Source organism: Mus caroli, unplaced genomic scaffold (genome assembly GCF_978045245.1).
Source record: "Mus caroli unplaced genomic scaffold, Mus_caroli_1 scaffold_15, whole genome shotgun sequence".
NCBI lineage: Eukaryota > Metazoa > Chordata > Mammalia > Rodentia > Muridae > Mus > Mus caroli.
The window spans coordinates 65,767,488-65,783,226 of NW_028227270.1; the positions used below are offsets into that span (position 1 = coordinate 65,767,488).

The window sequence follows — 15,739 nt, forward strand, 5'->3', positions numbered from 1 at the left end:
AGCTTGCTGAGTGTAGCACGCAGGCGCCATTGCCCGTTGCTTTCTGGGAGTTGTAGTAAGTGAATGTGGAGGCACTAATACTAAAACTACATTTCCCAGGAATCCTTGCGCGCACGGGTGGACGGAGACTATTAACACGCGGCTCTGAGAGCTTGGTTCTTGAGTTTGAGCTGCTATTTCTAGAGTTTGAGCTGCTGTTGGGGCAGTTAGCGAGATGCCCAAGGCTAAGGGAAAGACTCGGAGGCAGAAGTTCGGTTACAACGTCAACCGAAAGCGTCTGAACCGGAATGCTCGTCGGAAGGCAGCGCCACGGATCGAGTGGTGAGGGGCCAGTTTGGAGGTGGGGGCCTGGGCTGGGATCCACGGTGAGGTGACAGAATCTCGATCTCGATCTCTCTCTTTGACGTTAGTTCCCACATCCGACATGCCTGGGACCACACCAAATCCGTGCGGCAGAACCTGGCGGAGATGGGGTTGGCCATGGACCCCAACAAGGCGGTTCCCCTCCGTAAGAAGAAGGTACTGATAACGCAAGGCACTTTCCTCATCTCCACACTAGCCGCTTCCTATTTTCCTTCCCACCTGACGTTCATTCACTGAGCAGAGTTTCAGGATTTGATCTCTCTCTCTCTCTCTCTCTCTCTTGATCTCTTGATCTCTCTCTCTCTCTCTCTCTCTCTCTCACACACACACACACACACACAGACACACACACACTTCCCATATTTGTGATAAAGTCATTTTGCTTGCACTAATTCTGGTCAAAGACTCTTAACGACCTCCTTCATTCACGCCCCCTCCTCTGCTTACCATTTCTTCTCGGGTCGGTGGAATTTTCTAGAATGTATCTTTTTCTGTCTGTGACTCCCCAGAGCTTGAGGTTTTGGCTTTTTTTTTTTTTTTTCTTTTTCTTTTTCGAGAAAGGGTTTTTCTGTATAGCCCTGGCTGTCCTGGAACTCACTTTGTAGACCAGGCTGGCCTCGAACTCAGAAATCCGCCTGCCTCTGCCTCCCAAGTGCTGGGATTAAAGGCGTGAGCCACCACGCCACGGCTTACCCCAAGAGTTTTTTTTTAAAAAAAAAAAAAAAAAAAAAAGAAAAAAAAGCCGGGCGGTGGTGGCGCACGCCTTTAATCCCAGCACTTGGGAGGCAGAGGCAGGCGGATTTCTGAGTTCGAGGCCAGCCTGGTCTACAAAGTGAGTTCCAGGACAGCCAGGGCTATACAGAGAAACCCTGTCTCGAAAAAAACCAAAAAAAAAAAAAAAAAAGAGTTTTTTTTTAGTAAAACTATAACTAAGCACTGTCAGGTAAGTCCTCCCCATGGAGAAGCTATCGGACATGGCTCCCTGTAACTTATAAAACGCTCTTCATGCACATGGTTTTTGTGGTGTTACTACACAGCAGAGTAAGGAAAGCATAGATAAAGGCAGAAAGATGAATTGCTTGTTAAAAACATTACTGTGGGTGTGATATGTGACAGTATGAACATACCATGTGTGGTGTGACATGTGAGTGTGAGCATGAGCATACCGTGTGTGGTGTGACATGTGAGTGTGAGCATGAACATACTGTGTGTGGTGTGATCTGGTTCTAGTTGACGTTGGGCAAGGATTTTCTGATACAAAACATAGTTGTGTTTCTATAGGGAATGTCCTTCCCTAACGTTAGTCAAACTCTGACCAAAGGTGCTTGTCTGTTGGTCTCAAACCTGTTCTTTACAGGTAAAGGCCATGGAGGTAGACACGGAAGAGCGACCCCGGGATCTGGTCCGGAAGCCCTATGTGGTAAATGGTGAGTGTGGGCTGTGTTCTTCTACCGTCCTGTCCTCTCTCATGTAGAAAAGGCACTCTGTCTCTTCACTCTACAGCCAGAGAGCCCAGATTCAGAGAGAGAGACGAAGAAGTCCAGGGCTCACAAGTAGTACTGTGCCCAGGCTGAGTTGTCTCCCAGCTAATGTTGATGAGATTTCAATGTATAAACTAAGGTAGTAGACGCTCATACAAGCTAGAACTGGGTGTCTGAAAGGATGAAGAAGAACGTCTCAGGCTTGTGCCCAGCTTCTCATGACATTGGCCTGTCATTTAGCCTGCCCACTGATACATTTATTCCCCATGTGTTCCTGCTGTGGAGAGTGGCCCACACCCTGCAGGAAAGAGAATATTCCTTGCCTAACCTTTTCCCTACCTGTTGTAGGTTTGTTGTGTGTGTTTTTTTTTAATTAATTTATTTATTTTGATTGTATGTATATGAGTACACTGTAGCGTGTTCAGACATACCAGAAGGGGGCATCGGATTCCATTACAGATGGTTGTGAGCCACCACCTGGTTGCTGGGAATTGAACTCAGGCCCTCTGGAAGAGCAGTCAGTGCTCTTAGCCATCTCTCCAGCCCCTTGTTATTTTTTATTTGTGTGTTGGAAATTGAACCCTGGGCCTCTTGAATGCTAAGTGCACACTCAGCCTTATAGCCATACCTCCATTCAGGTGATTTTATTTTTTCACATCTCCTGATTTGAATAGACATGAAATTATTTTGAGTCTTCTATTTGGCTGGTTCACATTAGAATTTTCGACAGTTCAACGTGGGGACCTACACCCTTCTGGAAATATTCACAGCCACATATACTTAAGGTGGTAAACATAATTGTGTTTGTTTTTTGTTTGTTTGTTTTTGTTTTTTTCTTTTAGATGTAGTCTATGTTACCCTGGCTGTCCTTGAACTCGCAAAGAACAACCTACCTCCGTCTCTTAAATTCTGGTGTTAAAGGCACCTGTAAGAATTTTTCTAAGATTTACATTGTAGCTGAAAGAATTACATAAAATTTACCTTCTTGGCCCTTTTAAAATGTACAGTTCTGGCCTGGCAGTGGTGGCACACACCTTTAATCCAAATACTTGGGAGGCAGAGGCAGGTAGATCTCTGTGAGTTGAAGGACAGCCTGGTCTACAGAGCAAGTTCCAGAACAGCCAGGGCTACATTGAAAAACACTGCCTTGAAAAAAAAAGTACAAGTGTGTTGGTACATATATTCACACTGCTACATAATACAGCCCTGACATTGTTTTTGCAAAGCTGGGACTGTCCAACCACCAGGTCAGAGATGGTTTTGACTGTAAGAAGTTTTAGTTCTTCATGCTTAGATTGGTTCTGACCACATCATTTCTGTGTTTTGCCCATTTGCCTAGCGTTTATTCTCCTTGCCGTCCTGGAGACTGAATTAGCATGAAAGCATGCTCTGCTCCTGAGCTGTACTCGAATTCTGACTGGCTTTTATTTTTCTTTTATTTGTGGGTTTCATTTGTTTTTTGTTTTGTTTTTTTAAAGATTTATTTATTATATGTAAGTACACTGTAGCTGTCTTCAGACACATCAGAAGAAGACGTCAGATCTCATTACAGATGGTTGTGAGCCACCATGTAGTTGTTGGGATTTGAACTCAGGACTTTTGGAAGAGCAGTCATTGCTTTTAACCGCTGAGCCATCTCAACACCCCCCCTCCCACCTGTGGGTTTCATTTGTTAAAACACTGTCTTGTAATTTAGCTGAGGCTAACTATGAACTTGAGATCGGCTTGCTTTAGTACTGGTACTTCCTACCTGTCTTAAATATATTTATTTATGTGTGTGAGTACACTGTTGCTGTCTTCAGACACAGCAGAAGAGGGAATTGGATCCCATTATAGATGGTTGTGAGGCACCACCATGTGGTTGCTGGGAATTGAACTCAGGACCCCTGGAAGAGCAGTCAGTGCTCTTAACAGCTGAGCCAGCTCTCCAGCCCCCTCCTACCTGTTTTAAAAGTATAACAATGATTTGGTCCATGGTCAGGATTCTACCTTCACATGTACAGGTGCTGTACCTGGGTCTAACCCCGCGGCCCTAGTGTTGAGCAATTCTGACCTTCCCATTTCAAATGCTGGCATAATACATCAAGAAGAGACTTTGTGTTCGTAGTGGAGCTGGACACAATCCTACTTCCCATCTTGCTGCCCCTGGGGCCTGACACTGAGTAAAATTGGTAAGCGTAGTGGTTTTCATTTTAAATCACAACTTGAGAGCTGGTTTTCAGGAGTTGCCACGCTGATGGGTAGGAGGTAGGCTTTGGGATTCTAGGGCCTGAGAACGTGAGTTCTAGCTTTGGACTTGGGAAAGTGCTGCTGTCCAACAAGTCTTGTGACATGGGATTGGATGGATAGGTGCTTGGGCAGCGCACATAATACAAACGGGAAGTCCTCATTCCGTTTCCTGGCTTCTCTTCCCTCAGACTTGGAGGCAGAAGCCAGCCTCCCAGAGAAGAAAGGAAATACCTTGTCTCGGGACCTCGTTGACTATGTTCGGTACATGGTGGAGAATCACGGGGAGGACTACAAGGTGAGTTCTGCCCGCCAGGAAGAATACTCGGACTTGTAGGGAAACTCACTGGACTGTCTGCAACTGACTAGAAACAAGAGGAGAAAAAGTCTAAAGACGTCTTTATGTTTGTGTTTTGCCTATGTGTACGTCCACTACATGTGTGCCTGATACCTGTGTGGGTCAGAAGAGGGTATTGGATCCCTTAGGACTGGAATTATAGATGGCTATGAACTGTTTTGGGTCCTCTCTAAGAGCAGCCGCTGAACCAGCTCCAGCCCTCTAATGGCTTCTGAAGTGAGAGAGCTGGACCCCAGGGATAGATTGGAAGTGGCACACTCCAATTAGGCAGTGCTAGGATTTGGATTTGAGCGTCTGCCTGTGTATCCCTCCACATGTTGTCTGTCCTTCCTTTATAGGCCATGGCCCGGGACGAGAAGAATTACTACCAAGACACCCCAAAACAGATCCGGAATAAGATCAATGTCTATAAGCGCTTTTACCCAACGGAGTGGCAAGCCTTCATCGATTCCCTGCAGAGTAAGAAGATGGAGGTAGACTGAGTGGGGCACACCCCCAGACCTAGGTCTGCTGGACCAACGAAACCAAAGCCAGGCTGTAAGGCAAGGGGCGTGGAGCATCAGTGATGCTGGCTAAGTCCTGTGGAATCGGGTCTTACATGCACACTGTCTGTCTCCCCCGCCCCCTCCCCCTTCCTTCTGGAGAAGGAACTCTTCATTTTGTTTTGTTGTTTTTTTGAGAGAAAGTGTCTCTCTAATAGCCTTAGCTGTCCTAGAACTCTATGTAGACCAGGTTGCCCTTGAACTCACAGAGATCCACCTGCCTCTGCCTCTCAAGTGCTGGGATTAAAGGCGTGTGCCACCACCACCTGGAGGAGAAGGAACTCTTTCAAGGCCATGGTTTGTGTTCTGTTGGGAGGCTACAGAAAGCCGGGGCCTGCTGTTTCTTTTCAGAGGGATGCTCTGTCTCAGCGCGTTCTGTACATGATAAAGGAATATTTTACCCATGTAACATGATTAGGTGGGGTTTTTTTTTTGTTTGTTTGTTTGTTTGTGACTGGGCTTCTCGGTGTAGCCCTAGCTGGGATTAAAGGCACACTTGTGTAATATTTTTGTGTTTACTGTGCCCAGCTAAGCTCTGGAGTTGTCCCGGGGAAAGCTAATCTTATTAGCGAGCGGAGATGGATTATCAGCTCAACAGCAGGTACTGCAGTCCTGGGCTTTTGTAGGCACTGCCTTGCCTTCTTCCTAGTCAGTGCTCCTAGTCTCGGTTTCCTCCAGAGGCTTTCCGGGAAGCCTGGGCTGACATAGAAGGAACGGTAAGGAGCCAGGTCTCTGCTCACTGTGGATTGCTTTTGTTGGCCATGGCTTAAATCAAACATCAGGGGCCCAAACCTGCCATCTGGGACTGGCAGACTGCTTGTACTACTCTACTGTGTGCCACTACTAGGCTTTCCACGGCATGGCCATCTTCTGTGGCAGGCCTCTTGCAATCAGTGGCCTGAGAATGTGATACCTATTCTGTAACAGGATCACGGGCAAGGGGTTTGAGCTGGGCATTTTAAGGCCTAACTAACCTCAACTATGAATGATGTAAAAACCTACAATTGTGTGTATTGTATCTTCAGCGCTCTTGAAAAGCATATTTTATACATTGCCTATGACATTTGGTAAGATGCACTTTTGTTATAGGGAAACAGGTCAGGTGTCCAAAGTGGGTGTGGGGTGACATCAAATCTGTTCTGAAGATAGCAGTTCATCCTTCCTATAGTATAAGAGGCCCTAGAATCTCCCAAGTCCCTGGAGCAGCCCTTAGGGCCTAGTGTGGACTCATCATTTGCCTCTGTGTCTTCTGCCCTCTACAGAATCCAAGTTTGTGTCATTGGCTAGAAGTTCCCTCAACTTGTTTACAGAATTTGGTTGCCAGCTTCTAGAAGCCATCACTGCCATCTTCCTTGCTCCCAGGGCATGTAAACTTCATAGCCAGAGCTGTCTATTCTGCAGTTGCTGGAGATGAAACACCTGTGCAAGCTTTCTTGCTGAGCTACACTCTCATCCACGGTGCCTTTAATTTTTCCTGATGTCCTTGCCCAACTGAGCTTCTGGACAAGGGACTATAGTGTTTGGCACAAGGCATATACTTGGGCTGCCTCCAAGGCCTAGGCATGGAGGCAGAAGAATTTTTTTTTTTTTTTGGGGAGATGGTCTATGTAGCTCTGGCTGTCCTGAAACTCTATGTAGACTAGGCTAGCCTCTAACTCAACTCAGGGGGTCCATCTGCCTGAGTCCTTTGATTAAAGGCTTGCCCATTTTGCCCAGCTGGCAGAAGCCTTTTGAGTTGGTTTCTGGGCCCATCAGCTAGATCCCTTTCTGAGGGATAAAAAGCGGCGTTAAGTCACTGTCCCAAAGGTCAGGGGGTCAGGGACTGGAACTCACTGTCTGAGGAACTGTAAGCATCAGCCATCCTCAGGATGAGGACGATGCCCTGAACAGACCCATTCTGGCATTTATTGTTACTTCACCATAGAGAGCTGGTGACACTCCACTTTATAAGTTGTCCTTGTTGGCGCCGTGCTGCTAGCTCATGGACTGGAGAGTGTCATCTTCCAGGTATCCGGGCAGGAGAAAGTTGATTGCCAGAAAGGACTTTGGCCTCTGAGGTTGAGGAGTAAAGTATCTGCCAAGACCTGAATCAAAGTCTGAGGTCTGGCCCTGTGGCAGGAGTGGCTGTCATCGTCCTGCAGCTGGCTTGTGTTGATAGTTCCTCCTAAACCAGTGTAGGTACAGAGTGCCCCGAGAGTGTTTGTTTTCTAGCACTGGGAAGCCCGCCTTGAGGGGTCAGTCCTCTCTACCCACGTTTATATGGGTCCCGAGGATCAAACTCCGGTCATCAGGCTTTACCTACTGATCCAGCCTGATTGTCCAGGCTGCTTTTGAACTCACTTTGTAAACCAGGTAGACCTCAACTGTGCCTTCTCCAAAGTAGCTGGGATCATAGGTCTAGCCTCAAGTAAAGTCACTTCAGGAGACACAGTGAAATTTTTTATTCTTAACACCCCCCTGCCCCTTGGACAATATGACAGTTGTACATGATGAAACTCATTAGACAAAGGTCTTTCAGTTAGAAAAAAGGAATTCTCTCAATAAGTCTGGTTGTAAGGTAAGCTTTAGCACTGGGGAGAGGTGGAATCCTCAGAACAGACATACAATATCCAACAAAATTTCAACTACTTTAAAATCCTAGTCATTCTTTAAATATTTAATACAAAAGCAGGACAATCACTTGTAATGAGAGTGATTTGTCCTGTAGTAATTCTGTTCTCGTAGGCTGGAGTCCAAGGGCACAGCACGCCCCCCTTCTGATGATTGTGCTCACGTTAACGAGGATGCTTTCCACTTCCCGGGCTGTATGTTGGGCAACTGGCAGACAGCACAGTGATTCTCAAACAGCAGACTGAACGTCAGGCATGATAGCACAGTGCTTCCTATAATCCCAGCACGGGAGGCTGAGGAAGGACAAGTGCCACCAATTCAAGGCCAGCCTGAGCTAGAGAGTGACACTGTCTCAAACAACAGTGCTGTTGTCATTCAGTGTCCCTGGCAGACCGAGGCTTTTTTGCCTGCACCAGGGTCATGGAATGTTCACTTCAGAGAATACAGAATTTCAGTCGGTTTTTGGCTGGCAAATAAATGGTCCCAGAAGGCTTGGTGATGTGCCCGCCGTGGGCACAGGAAGAGTCATTCTGATGGCTCTTCTAGTCCTGTCCTAAGTCCTGGACCATGAGTACTAGGTCTCCTTGAGGTACTTGCTTCCAGTTATGGTCTCAAGGCCAGTTTGGGAGAGGGGAAAACTACAGTCCTGTGTCTCCATGGACAGTTATAGGTTACCTAATCTCAACCGTAATTCCAAACAGTTCTCAAAGCTTCAGCTTTTCTGACAGTCTCCTAGGGTTTTCATTACAGCACCTAGAAACAGAACCTAGAACTTTGGCCCATTCCTTTGATAAATACATAAATAAATAAATAAAATGCCATTCTGAGGCTGACCCACCCCCACCCCCCAGCTCCAGTCTTGTTCCAGGACTCGGGCTCCTTCCTTCTCTAGACTTGTGTAAACATGGCGTTGGCACAGTTAGTACAAAAGCAGCAGGTTGTCTCCAGACCTGGGCAAAACCACCCTTCACCCTGTTCAGTGAACTGCACTTTGTGGTCAATAAAGGCTGGCAAGGCCAGGTCATAGTAACAGTGGGGAGGTGTCGAGAAGACTCTCTGCTAAGGTTTTCAGGTTTGGCACTGCCAGGGATGGCGTTTAGAAAAAAAAACATGGAAATCATCTCCCTTTGAAAATAATGGCCCCAGGGACTAGAAAGGCAGGAACACAAGGCCACAGACAGAGCGAGCAGGGGCTGGAGGATAATGAAGGACTAGGAGCAAGGACTTGCTGTGCTGTACCCAGAACCTTTCCACATGGTAAATGTACGACATTACCAGGAGTGAACCATGAGACGGGAGACGAAGGCTCAGAAGTACCTGTGATATCCACACTGCTCTGTAAGCAGTGGGACCTGCAGGGAGGGGCACTGAGCCTGCTGAGCATCACACTGCAGGAAGGCAAGGCAAGCTGGAGCTACACTACGGCATCCTCCCTGCCTCAGCCCCACATCTACTTCACCGGGAAGGCTTCTGCACAGACTTGGCCTTGCTCTTGAGGGAGAGAGGAAGCGTTGCTATGATGCTCCTGCCCAAGGCCTAGGCTAGCAACAACGATGTGGGAGAAGGCAGAACTGTGGTCTCCAAGGCTGGGCAGCAGGCAGGTGGGTTCAGCTTAGGAGAGAAGCTGCAAGAGCAATTTCCAGATTTGCACAGTGCCGGGTTCCCCAAAGCCAGATTCTGCAGGGGCAATGCTGGCTGCCAAGAGGAAAACCTCCCTCTGGTTATAACTAGCAAGGAGGCCCAGCTCCTGCTGCAGCTCCACCATATTCATGGCCCCGCTCAGGTCCTGCAGTGAACACAAGCCAGCACAGCATGGCTGTCAGACCATTCCCAGTGTGATACCACCCTTGTCAGCCATAACAGACATACATGTTCAGCAACTACTCTGGACCCCAAATCCCAGGAGGTGCCTCTAGATCCTGTGGAAGAAATTCGGTGCCCTCCATCATTTTGTGGCACCCGTTTTTCATGGAGCAATCCATCAATGTCACAAGAAACAGCCCTTGTTAGGCACCAAGATGGTATCTGCCTACCAAGTCCTTGGTTCTCAGGGTCCACTTAACTAATGAGGAAGCTGGCTCAGTGATGTCATTTAGCTCCTCACGATGATAAATAGCAGATTTAGGTTCCAAGGTCACACTAATGACCACACTTCACCCCCACCCCCCCTCCGAGACAGGGTTTCTCTGGGTAGCCCTGGCTGTTCTGGAACTCACTCTGTAGACCAGGCTGGACTCAAACTCAGAAATCCGCCTGCCTAATGACCACACTTTTGAACCTTCTGGAATCCCTACTCTGTCTTATGCCTACAATGTAAGAGTATACGGTGGGGTAACTCCCAGACAATCTGGGGTTGGGGAAAGAGAAAAAAGGCTACTAGATACTGTAGCTGATCCCTTTAAAGTTCATCATTAGTTCGGGATTCCTGGAGCAATTCTTCCATGGTAAGACCCCTCAGTTGCCTCCTGTACCTGGTTTGAATGAAAATGGCCCCCACAGGCTCACAGTTCTGAATGCTTGATCCAAGGTCAGTAGAACTGCTTGGGATGGACATATGGATTTGTAGGGAAAAGTGTAGGCATATCTTCAAGGTTTCAAAACTAAAACTGTGAGCCAGCAATACACTCTCTTGTAAGTCCCCTCAGTCAAGATGTCTCTTTACAACAAGTAACTGAGATAACTCAGGTAAGTAACGGAGACACCTCCTGTCGGTTCAAAATGCCATAAACTATCAGTTGTCAATTATAATGGTCTAACAGTTCAGTGCCCTGGGTACTTTTGAGGCTCTAAGAAAACACCATTGGGGCTGGAGATTTGGCTCAGTGCTCACTAAGAGCATTGACTGCTCTTCCAGAGTTCAATTCCCAGCAACCACATGATGGCTCACAACCATTTGTAATGGGATCTGATGCCCTCTTCTGGTGTGTCTGAAGACAGCTACAGTGGACTCATATGCATAAAATAAATGGATAAATCTTTTTTTTTTTTTTAAGAAACAACAGAGCTTATCATGGGGTGTAGCGGGGCAGAAGCGGGGTGATGGCTGTCAGGTGTTCACAAGGTGCCTGAACATTGTGCTCCTACTATTACTTAATGTACCGCACTTCTCAGCTCAGTGCAGGCATCCCAGCTCCACCATCCTCTATGTCCCCGTGGAGACTACAAACACCCTGAGCTGTGGCGGCCCCAACTATAAAGCGGAAACAGTATTGTATACCTTGCATAAGGCCAATAATGTCATTTAAGGGAGGTGTGGTGGTGCACGCCTATAATCCCAGAACTTAGGGACAGAATTATGAGTTCCAGCCAGCCTGGGCTGCATAAAGTATTCAAGACAGATGTCTCAAAAAATCCAGGAAAATAAAGTACTGAAAACTGCGGCTGGCATCACATCTCTAAAGGGTAACACAAGACTGAGGAAAGAAACAGGAGGGAAGGATAAAGTGGAAAGGGGAGGGCGGGGACAGTATGTCAGGCACTGGCTGGTTATGCCGTCCAATCCTATGTCCAGGCATCTGTGAGAAGACCAACTGGCTCACCTCCCACAGCACTCACCTGCTTGTTGGCCACTATAACAACAGGCAGATCCGGATCCCTGTCCAACAGTTTCTGCAGCTCCTGCCGAGCCCAGGGCAGCCTTAGCCGGTCAGTCGAGTCCACCATGAACACCAGCACGTCCACCTCATTGACAAACTCCTTCCAGTAGAAGCGCAGGTTCTGGCTGCCACCAACTGAAGAGAGGCCAAGGGTCAGCTCAGAGCAGAGCTCCCTGTAGCATGGCTCTGCCCATAGCCCCAACCCACTTCCGGTTCCTAAGGGTCCACTAGTCAGGGACAAAGAAGCTGCCACAGCCCAGAGCCAGTCAGATATCCTGAGAGGGCGCTACCCTAGTGTACCAGTCTCTTACTGAACAAAGAGGTCTCAGCAGACCCCCAAAGGCACCGGCTGCATGGGCGTGCATGGGCGGTAGTTGCTGGGCTTCCTTGCCTCTTATCAGTTCCTAGCTCCCTCCCTGGTCAGTGATAACTGATGGGAAACCCTGGATCCTAAGCCTAGAAAAGCTAGAGTCCCATGCCTTGCCAGTGTACCACTACCCCCAACTCAGTCCCCACTCAGGCTTGTCATCCCTTCCTCTCCCTCCCTCGGGAACACTGTACAGAGTCGTGCCAAACGACATTAGCCACAGTGTCCACCCGCGCCTGGGCTGCCTTTCTGTTCCTCTTTGCCCCTCTGCTCAGTTCCCCTTGGCTACCCTGCACCCCAATCCGGTTCTGCTTCTCTCTCTCTCCACTCTAAATCCCCCAAAAGCCTCAGCACAATGTCTTGGCACACAGTAGGCACTCATCAAATACTTACTGAGTGCTTACCAGGTGCCAAGCACTCACCTGGGTGCTGGGTAAAGGGAAACGAGCAGGCTGGAGTCCCGGCTCTCAAGGAACTCCCTCCCTAGCCAGAATGGATCAGGCAACCAGATAAGACATATTCTAGAAAAGTACGGAATCAAAACCAAGGGAAAACAAGGGGAAGTGGCCGGTGTCTGCGGCTGGACTTGGGTTGGGCGATCTGGAAATGTCTCCTCAAGGAGGCTGGATGTGAGCGGAGAGGAGGATGAGGAGCTAGCCACGGGAAGAATAATAATCTCGGGCAGTGCAAAGGACAAGCTCCACGAATGCGCGAAAGGGAAAGCATGGCAAGCTAGGGACCTCCAGAGAGAGAGAGAGAAGAGAAAAGGCGGAAGCCGGACGTCAAGGGTCCAGACCATGTTTCGGAAAGATACCAGTTGCTGACTCCGTGGGACGATCTGCAAGGGAGCAACTGTAGTTCTAGATGGGAGAGACGAAAGGGGCTTGAAGCAGGCAGCAGCAGTCGGAGTAGGCCAGGCTAAGCAAGTGCACGGTGGACAGAACCGATACATCCGATTTCCTAGGTGGTGCACTAAGGAAGGTGTTGCCAGTAATAAATGTGCTCCCTTGCCAGTTCTGCCACAGTGTGCATTCTCAGCTGATCCCCAAGCCACGATGCTGAGACCACGTGAGGGGACTGTTGTGACTTGATTGACAGCTTTCCTGCCACCGCCTCCTGAGGGCTGGGATTACAGGTGTGAACCAACAGGCCTGACAGCCATTTGGGTCTGAATCCTGATGTCTGTCAGAACACGGGCATGTGAGAACACCTCACTTGGGTGGGAAAGTGAACACTCCTTCTGTCAGGCAATCACTGAATTCCTGTCCTTTGGCTCCAGAAGAGACAGAGAGAGCTTGATGGGCAGTCCTAAGTAAAGATCAATGTTTGCTCCGACCTGGGAGAAAAGGTATGGCCAGGCCTGACCAGATCACAAATGCTTAAGAACAGAAGAACGAGACCCACTCAGGCTAAGAGTTCAGCTCTCAAAGCTCAACTCTATCCCTAGTGCTTAAATAAGCACACCTGGGCTTCACAGTTTTAGTCCTGTGCCTCAAAGTCCCTCCTAACTCCTCAGAGTTGAGGCTAGACCCAGGTGGGGAAGTCCAAAATCCCAAGGATCCTACATCTGCAGGTAGGGCTCCTCAGTCACCTCTCAGACCACTCACTCAATAAGTCCCCTCGGGTATGTATTGGAGGGCTGAGCCTTTGGGCCAGAAATGGATCTGTGACCACAGTGTTCCTCATCAGGGACAGAGGGTGATGTGACAAATCCTGCAGCAGGAGGGGACCAGAGTCAGGCAGAGGCCAGACTTCAAAGGTAAGCTTCAAAAGATGTCATTCACAAATCACACTTGAGGCTTGGTTGTGGCCGTGTGTACCTGTAACCCTAGCACTCAGATGGTGGAGAAGGAAGGTTCGAGTGTTCAAGACCAGCCTCAATGCCATGAGACGATCTCAAACAAATGACAAAACCCCAACTTATGGAAGAAAAGACACTATAGCTCAGAATGAGTGGTAGTAGTTTGTCAAGTGTTCCAAGCAGAGAGATGCATGCAAAGAACAGGTAAGAAACAGGTCCCCTTCCTGAGGGCCGGGAGGACCTGCTGCAAGAGAACACGGGGCTGGAGAGGTGGTTCAGCCGTTAAGAGCACTGACTGCTCTTCCAGAGGTCCTGAGTTCAAACCCCAGCAACCACATGGTGGCTCACAACCATCTATAGGGGGGTCCGATGCCCTCTTCAGGCAGCCAGAACACTGGAACACTGGGGGAAAACTTTCCTGATCTAACTTGTCGGAAACCTGTTTGTACACGTATAGGTTAACTGATGGCAGTTTTGTGGAGTTTTGTGGGGTATTTTATAAGCAGTGTTTGTCAAATGCCTGGCATATGAACCCTTAGCTGTTAGTAAGGCATGTGTGGTGAAAGGTAGGTGGACCATTTGGAGACACGGGATAAGGAAGAATCCTAAGTGTTAGAATGTTCTGTATCCTGTGCCCTGAAGAGAAGCAGGAAGGGTTTCATAAAGGGGAAATGTCCTGATTAGAAATGCGCCGGGCGGTGGTGGCGCACGCCTTTAATCCCAGCACTTGGGAGGCAGAGGCAGGTGTATTTTTGAGTTCGAGGCCAGCCTGGTCTACAAAGTGAGTTCCAGGACAGCCAGGGCTATACAGAGAAACCCTGTCTCGAAAAACCAAAAAAAAAAAAAAAAAAAAAAGATAGAAATGCATTGTACGATAATCTCCAAATAACCTAGGCCCTGGGCCATCAGTGAGGACGGGGAGAAGGGGGAGGGTGTCTCTTGCTCACTCTCTAACAGGTCCACCTCGAAATTCTTGGTAGGCAGCCGAACTGAGTTGAAGCCCCAGGTGGGGACGTGGCCTTCCACCGGTGGCTTCCCGGCCAGCATGCGCAGGAACGTGCTTTTCCCTGAGCCATCCAAGCCCAGCACCAACACTTCCCGCTGCTCCAGCTCTTCCAAGGCCGGCTCATCTTCCTCGTCCTCGGGCTGTGGGACAGAGACGAAGGCTGCAATCCCCAACCTCCCTTTTGACCCTCCCTTCCCTAGGGACAACGAAATGCGCGGCGGTGCCCCTGCACGCCCTCCACGCGTCCCGGGGCAGGCACCTGTGGCCTGACATTGCAGGGCAGGAGCTGCTTTTTGAGTCCTAAACTAAAACTCTCACTTTTCTTTTTGACTCCTCATGATTTCGCGCACATTTTTTCCCATCGTAAATCCTTGGCTTCCACGAACAGTAAGCCCAAGACAATCCCAAGATCTCACGATTATCCGCACCGGGAATGAGGGCTCTACCAGGGATCCCCGGGGCGGCGCCACTGCGCTTACTGCACTGTCGCCTGGCTGGCTCCTACCGCGCCCTCGGGGCTACCGAGCCCGAAGCCCTGCCCGGGCCCTCGCGCTTGCACTCCGCACTCACAGCATGCGTAGGCCTCCCAGCCCTCGGCGGCTCGCACTCACCTCCCACTCGTCCCACTGAGGGAGGCGGGCAGTGTCCGCGCCCCACCAGGCCTCGCCCCGGTCCCAGCGCCGCTCCCGGCTGCGGCCGAAGTAAGCTCTCCAGAGGATAAAGAGCACCGAGCCCAGCACTGCTGCGGCGCCACCCAGAGCCAGCACCAAGGGGCCCAGCGGCCGCGGCGCCATTTGGCCAGGGAGCAAGACCGACCAGCCTGCGGTGGAAGATGGAGCTGTGGCCGCGCCCACCCGCCGGACCCCGCCACACTACAAGCCCCACAATGCACTGCTCGCTGCCAGCGAAGGCTGCGCCTGTCTTGCGGTGGGGAAGGGGGACTAGGGTGGGATGGGCTTTCCCAGTAGGGGCTCGGTCCAGGGTGGATCTTCCACTCCCTGCCCGGTGTGGTAGAAGTGAGGCTGTGCGGACCTGTTGAGTCCCTTCAAGAGAAGGAAACACTGAGACTTAGCAGGTATTAAATTGCTCAAGGTCGCACCATAGTCTAGTTTGGCGTTTAAACCCAATCTGTCACTTGGGTATTTCTCAGGACCAGAAAAAGAGAAATCTCGAAACTGATTATATGGGATCATATGCCAGTGGGATGGCAGAAGGAAGCAGTTTCTCCAAACCTTTGGTGGCTTACTGTGCACAGCAATGAAGAATGTCTGTCTGGCAAGGAAAGTTCAGAGCAATCACATTGTCAGCCACTCCCAGAGACTGCAGGGCTTCCAAGTACTGCATCAGAGAGAAGAGAAACGGAAAAAAATGGTGCCCCAAGCTACAGCA

General features: G+C 49.4%; 2 protein-coding genes across 2 annotated transcripts; one reads left to right on the forward strand and one right to left on the reverse strand.

Moving 5' to 3' along the window:
* Window positions 1-83: 83 nt before the first annotated feature.
* Nop16 (NOP16 nucleolar protein) lies at window positions 84-5,474 on the forward strand. Its single transcript, XM_021180056.3, has 5 exons — window positions 84-321; window positions 411-519; window positions 1,721-1,790; window positions 4,262-4,368; window positions 4,767-5,474. Exons 1-5 carry the CDS (start codon window positions 215-217, stop codon window positions 4,908-4,910), a joined length of 537 nt encoding a protein of 178 aa, XP_021035715.1. The 5' UTR covers window positions 84-214; the 3' UTR covers window positions 4,911-5,474.
* A 1,922-nt stretch (window positions 5,475-7,396) lies between these two features.
* On the reverse strand, window positions 7,397-15,201 carry Arl10 (ARF like GTPase 10). The gene is made up of 4 exons (XM_021180561.3): window positions 14,962-15,201; window positions 14,292-14,490; window positions 11,136-11,311; window positions 7,397-9,366 (listed from the first exon to the last, which is right to left on the reverse strand). Exons 1-4 carry the CDS (start codon window positions 15,142-15,144, stop codon window positions 9,193-9,195), a joined length of 732 nt encoding a protein of 243 aa, XP_021036220.1. The 5' UTR covers window positions 15,145-15,201; the 3' UTR covers window positions 7,397-9,192.
* Window positions 15,202-15,739: the final 538 nt, after the last annotated feature.

Bases quoted from the DNA above. Each gene is read 5' to 3' on its own strand.
- Nop16 (XM_021180056.3), top strand. From the start codon at position 215: ATGCCCAAGGCTAAGGGAAAGACTCGGAGGCAGAAGTTCGGTTACAAC. The intron at 520-1,720 runs GTACTGATAACG...TGTTCTTTACAG, and splicing joins TTCCCCTCCGTAAGAAGAAG to GTAAAGGCCATGGAGGTAGA. The intron at 4,369-4,766 runs GTGAGTTCTGCC...CTTCCTTTATAG, and splicing joins ATCACGGGGAGGACTACAAG to GCCATGGCCCGGGACGAGAA.
- Arl10 (XM_021180561.3), bottom strand. From the start codon at position 15,144: ATGGCGCCGCGGCCGCTGGGCCCCTTGGTGCTGGCTCTGGGTGGCGCC. The intron at 14,491-14,961 runs GTGAGTGCGAGC...TCTGTCCCACAG, and splicing joins CTCAGTGGGACGAGTGGGAG to CCCGAGGACGAGGAAGATGA. The intron at 11,312-14,291 runs GTGAGCAAGAGA...GCCTCTCTTCAG, and splicing joins CGAGGTGGACCTGTTAGAGA to TTGGTGGCAGCCAGAACCTG.